Source organism: Boleophthalmus pectinirostris, unplaced genomic scaffold (genome assembly GCF_026225935.1).
Source record: "Boleophthalmus pectinirostris isolate CB_2022bp ecotype Guang Dong unplaced genomic scaffold, ASM2622593v1 HiC_scaffold_18, whole genome shotgun sequence".
In the NCBI taxonomy this organism is placed as follows: domain Eukaryota; kingdom Metazoa; phylum Chordata; class Actinopteri; order Gobiiformes; family Gobiidae; genus Boleophthalmus; species Boleophthalmus pectinirostris.
The window spans coordinates 33604041-33610040 of record NW_026571133.1 but is presented as its reverse complement, the minus strand read 5'-3'; the positions used below and the strand labels follow the sequence as shown (position 1 = coordinate 33610040).

At 40.6% G+C, this 6000-nt stretch overlaps 1 protein-coding gene across 1 annotated transcript in view; it reads left to right on the top strand.

The window, feature by feature from the left end:
* The first annotated feature begins 209 nt into the window (after positions 1-209).
* The window catches only part of grin3a (glutamate receptor, ionotropic, N-methyl-D-aspartate 3A), a 129532-nt gene continuing 123741 nt past the window's right edge, over positions 210-6000 (top strand). The window contains exon 1 of the mRNA XM_020931610.2: positions 210-866. Coding sequence (XP_020787269.2) covers positions 210-866 — 657 coding nt within the window. The remainder of the gene's footprint in view (positions 867-6000) is intronic.

The window sequence follows — 6000 nt, the reverse complement described above, 5'->3', positions numbered from 1 at the left end:
GCAACAATTTGGAGCTTTGTGTTTTCCCTCACGCAAAAGGAATATGCCTTGTCTCTTTTCTGCCTCTTGTTTTGTAACCCGAGGCTTGAGTGATGCTTTGAGATGAAAAGGGCCACTTTTGGAGATCTGCTGGTGCCGGGTCTCGCGCTTCGGCAGCCTGTTGTTTGTGTCCGCGGACCGGCTGCAGCTGCGGAGCGCCAGGCGGGACGATGGGGCTGACGACAAGGATGAACGGTGCGTGTCTGCTGCTGTGCGCTCTCACCTATCTGCCTCCACGCGCACACTCGCACCCGCAGCCGTGCCAGGTGCTCAAGAGGATCGGCCACACGGTCCGACTCGGGGCTCTGCACGTGCAACCGCGGCTCTTCGCCCCCTCTGCCGCGTCCGAGCAGTGGGACGACAGGCAGGTCAGGACTAGTGCCAGTGCGCCTGGCTCTGCCAATCTCAGGACTAGAGGCACCAACAGGAACAAGAACCAAGCGCGCCAACGGGAGGACAACAGCCCGAGGGAGAACCGCGTGTTCTCACCAAGGGACTCGGTTCTGCTCGCGGTGGAGGCTGTGAACCGGGCCGGGGTTTTGCCCTATAACCTGACCATGGAGATGGTTCTGGCAGTGGGCTCTGGACTCGGAGAACTGCCCGCCTTTTCCTTCGCCTCCTCGGATTCATCTGCCACCCCAGACACGGAGGAGGACCCGCTGTCCTTCGTGGAAAGTGTCTGTCACACTGTGGTGGTTCAGGGGGTCTTGGCCATGATCGCTTTCCCGCGCAACAGGGACGAGTTTGTAAAGTTGGAGTTCGTGTCGAGCGCGCTGCAGGTGCCCGTGGTCAGCGTGGTGCAGCGGGAGTTCACGCGCTTCAGTCAGGTAAAACTTCCTGTTGAGTTGAACGTGTTGAGAACTGTTGCACGCACGCACACAAACAGCTGCAGTGACGTGAACGTGAGCGCGCAGGTGACAGCACGTTATTGTCAGCGGCAGGACCACAGCAACCAAAGCGCGCACGGATTGGCTCGCGGTGACACAAGCCTTGTAGCAGATCCGATCGATGTGAAATCATACAAATGTCATTAGTAACCCGCGTTAAGGAGCCCACCCCGACGCAGCCTGTCCCCTGCCGTTTGAACCATCGCGTTCTACCTGTCTTCTGTCTAATTACATACATTCAGATAGAGCCGTATTGATGAAAGGTCTACTAAGAGTCATTTTAATCATTCGTCTAGCTGTCTTCTCTTTTTCACCATTATTGATTTTTTCATCTTGGTTTTAAATGTTCTCAATCGGGTCTAAGTGGTGAGTCAATTACTTTAACAAGCCAATAAGAGTGGACAAGATCTTGCTATGGTGGACAGATGAGATAAAGAAATGAGTTCAGCCCCTTGGTCAACCTATCGATCCTTCCATTTAGTGAATTCATTGTATTCTCGTCACTGGTGTTTAGAATATATTTAATCATAAGGATGGTGTTGAGCTGGATCAAGCCAGTTTGTGTTGATTTGGAGCTATAAGGTCCAATGTCTTTCTAATAGACTGAGATCAATATTTTGTGTGTAGACCGCATAGAAGAAGCTTTGAATTTGTATTTGTATCGAGCAGTGGAGTTTTCCATTATACAGTCCAGTTAGAAGGAGGTTTTATGATGTCATTGAAATGCATCAATACAATTTTGTGATTACAGACACTCCAATACTTTCTGAGATATTATTCTGAAGACATTATACATAATACAGTTTTACTGTACTTATGTAGTCTGATCTAAAAGCATTCTTCATAGTGTTAAAAAAAAAGAAACAAATGAAAATGGTCATGTCCATTGCCATGTCAAGCTCAAAATCAAACACTGCATTAAAAAGTTGTAACTGGTGTGAAAGAAGAGCTTTACGAACATGCACAATGATTTATTTATCTATTTATTTTATTATAATTTATTTTGGTTTATTTAATTTAATTTTATGTATTTATTTATTTTTTATAGATTTTTTAATTTATTTTATTATTATTATTATCTTATTTTATTTTTTATTGGCAACTGTTTTCATTGATAGTTCATATTGTCCTCTACATCTCCATTTTTTTAATTTATTTATTTATTTTTTTTAAGATTTTAAACTTAAATTCATCAAATCTATTCAAAACCCTTTGGATTTGGACTGGTGGATGTTTCAGCACCATGGACAGCGACATCTGTGTTTTGCCACTTAGCTGTACTTGTTAGACACTTGATACTTATAGACAATTCATACTAACAATCTATGGAGTAAGAAGGTTTTCAGAAATATTTGTGTGCATAGAATAAAAATCTGTGCATATTTGGGAAATCTGTGTATATTTACTATTTAGTACTGTGGGATTTTGGCTGTAAAGTAGAATGTCACACCATGACGTCTACTGCTCCCACTCTACTGTTATGATAACATCTCCCACTATACGAAATATTAAGATGTATGAAACATAATCACTGAGCTTGTTATGGAGTAAGAAAGCTTTCAGAAATATTTGTGTGAATAGGATAGAAATCCATGCATATTTGGGAAACCTGTGTATATTTGGCTGTAGTTCTGCATAAAATAAATATTCATAAACTCTTGAATGAGTCCAGTCAAACATAAAATATATTGTGTGTATCAGAATATGAATTGAAAAGTTGCAACATCAAGAATTACAATCACGAAATGAAAATTTACGACGCTTACTCCAGTACGAATACGAATTCACAGATACATCACGTCATCACTTCACAGGCATTATTTACTGAGCAGACGAAACATCAGTCGAGATGCGGGACTTTTGCACTGCATTGTTGTTCAGAAGTTCTGCCTGTAAATTCGTATTCGTACTGAAGAAAGCGTAATCGTAAATTTTCATTTCGTGATTGTAATTCTTGATGTTGTAACTTTTCATTTCATATTCTGATGGATAAATTACACACAACATTTTATGTACATATGGACTCATTCGACAGTTTATGAATATTTATTTTATGCACAAACAGACAAATATGCACAGGTTTCCCAAATATGCACAGATCTCTCTATCCTGTGCTCACAAATATTTCTGAAAGCTTTCTTGCTCCATAACAATCTCATGGACCATGTTTCATACATCTTAATATTTCGTATAGTGGGAGATGTTGTCATAACAGTAGAGTGGGAGCAGTAGACGTCATGGTGTAAGATTCTGCTTTACAGTGAAACTCCCACAGTGCTGTCCTCTACAAGTTGTTGCTTGTTATTCTTTGATAGTTTTTTGCTTGTTGTTTTTCTCAGTAAGAAAACGTTGGAAGATGCACTATGTTTTTGTTTTTTTTTTTCTGGTGGAGAATAACTCCACATTACACCATTTTCTCTACAAAGATGTCATGGATTTGCCTGAAATATTCCACAGTTTGACCATAAAGATAAGAGTTTTTCATTGTATTTCATTAGTAATAAAAGCACATGTAATTGAACAAATGCAAGATGGAGATGCTCAGTAACATGTGGAACATTTTAAGGAAAGCAAAACATCTCAGTTGACTCTTGTGAGCTTTAAGCCATGTTATAATCTTGATTCCTCCTCAAAAACATACCTGGAGTTGTGTTTTGTTTCATTCACACATGAGTAATCCTTTAGCATTAGTTTGTCTACATCTGAAAAGCTAAAAAAAAAAATAAAAAAAAAAAAGTCTGTGACACCTTGTGATGTTATGAAGCAGTAGTTTTCAAGTGAACCTTTTACCTTTAGTTCAGTGGAGATTGGCAATTCCAGAGCTCAAATTGTCCAAATGATTCTAGTGAAGGTTTATAGAGTTTAAAAACACAGTGGAGCCCTTCCTGTATGTCATTACAAGGTGGATCAGAGTGTTTTTTTCTGCAGAAATATGTAAGATTTGTGTTTTAAACATGTGTGAATGAAACAAAACACAACTCCAAGAAACCACATTATAACAGAGATCAGAAAATAGCGAAATATGACCCATTTAAATCAAAAATTTGAAATAATCTTCACCGGTATTTTCCATGCAGTGAACATTCCACTTCCTCTTCGTTCAAATCTGTGGTCACGTGGCATCATTTACAAAGCCTGCAGTGCAAAGTTCATTGGCAGACTCGGATTCTGGCCTGAGCTTAACAGAGAAGAGTTTATTTATGCAAAGTGCTCTAAACAAAGCACTGGCTGATAGAAACTTTGGCTTTTGGCCTGAGCTAGTGATGCTTTCAAACTGAACACTGCTCAGGGCTGTATTCTAAAAGTTTCCCTCAAGTTCACAACTGCATAGCCCAATCTATATTTATGGAAGCTGTAGGTGGAAGTTATAGAATTGCATAATAATACATAGACCTATCAACAGTATCTTGAAAAGCACCTTAGGGTTATTTATGTTCTGTACCGTCGAAATCTCAAGAGAATATTTTTTCTTCGAAGTTAAAGGTGTACTGTCTAACTTTTTGGCTGGGGGCCCATCACCGTCATTTCTATGGATATGTCATTGCTTTAGAATGTCCCACAGTATGACATTAAACAGCTCTACCTTACATGTATACAGTTGTCCCTCACTATATCGTGGTTCACCTTTTGTGGTTTGTTTTGCTGATTTTCAGCAATTTTGCATGTTTTTTGTTTTTTTTTTACAGTGTATGAATGCATATTGCGTATTATGAGCGAGTAGTAATTACACACGGGTGGGTCAGGACTAATCCAGGTCTAAACCAGGACTAATCTTGGACTAAAGAGAGAGAACCCCGAACAGAGTGTCCGCAAAGCTTGATCGGGCAATTGCCGCACTTACCTTTGTCGGTCCTTTCTCCTGCGGTCACCTTCGAGCCCGTCCCGACAGTGAGTCCTGTTTCAGTGGTTTAGTCCTGGTTTACTCCTGGTTTAGTCGTAGTTCAGTCCTGGTTTAGTCCTCCTCTTCAGTCCTGGAATCAGTCCTAGGTTAGTCTTGCGTTAGTCCTGGTTTAGTCTTGGTTCAGTCCATAGTGTAGGCAGTACAAAAATTTTATCTCGGGTTAACTGGCGCGTGAGGTGTTGTACTGTGTGAGTGCAGTGCTGTACTGGGGGTCTCCATAAATGGACCTGTGCAGTACTCTGCGCTGTAGGGCTCCATTACAGAATAAATTAATCTTCGGTTCGTCACATAAAGAAGGAGGAAAATAACAAAAGAATGAGAACGACAGCAGCACTAAGTCTTAAGAAGGATGCAAGAAAGGTTAACTATCCTGTCAGAGAAAAGTGTATAAAGTATGTGGTGAGGGGTTTTACAGACTTAAGACAGATATAATCATTGTAAAATATAAAGTTGCCTACTTTGCGGATTTCACCTATTGCGGGTTATTTTTAGGACGTAACTCCTGCGAAAAACGAGGGACCACTGTACAATCACAGATGGTATTATAGCTCGAGAAAAAGAGCAATAGATCAAAAGGTTTAATCCTATACTGTGAACATTCCAGACAAAGCAACAACATCTCCATGGAAAAAAAGCATCTGATGAACCCTCCACCAGAAAAGTTACACAATGCACCTTTAAGTCAACTGTTGGCTATGTTGAAATACCCTCTAAATGTCATCTGCTCACGCTCCGACAATCTTTGAAAGGTTTCTTCAGGGGAAGTTTTGAGAAAACCCTTGTTAATAATGACTCCAGTGACCGATCGGTGAACTGCGACGCCTCATGCTGCGCTCCCCTCTGATGGAACAGGAGCTGAGAGCTGGTTGTTTAGGCTTTGTTGACATTAGAAGAGAGACATCAAGGCGTGAAAGCTCCATAAGCTGAAACCAATATTTGTGTGGAGTGGAAAAACAACTGCAGAAAAGTTGACTTTTAAAGGGTCCATATCGCAATATTTTCTGATCTATGTTATGAAGTTGTTTCCTCTCCACAAACATGTTTAACACAGAAACCCTGCTTTATTTGAGTTTTTCTCTCAAACTGAAACCACTCTGTTCCACTTCCAGCTCCATACACCTTCAGTAGAATCATTAGGATCATTTCATCCCTGGAATTTCCAATATTCAATGA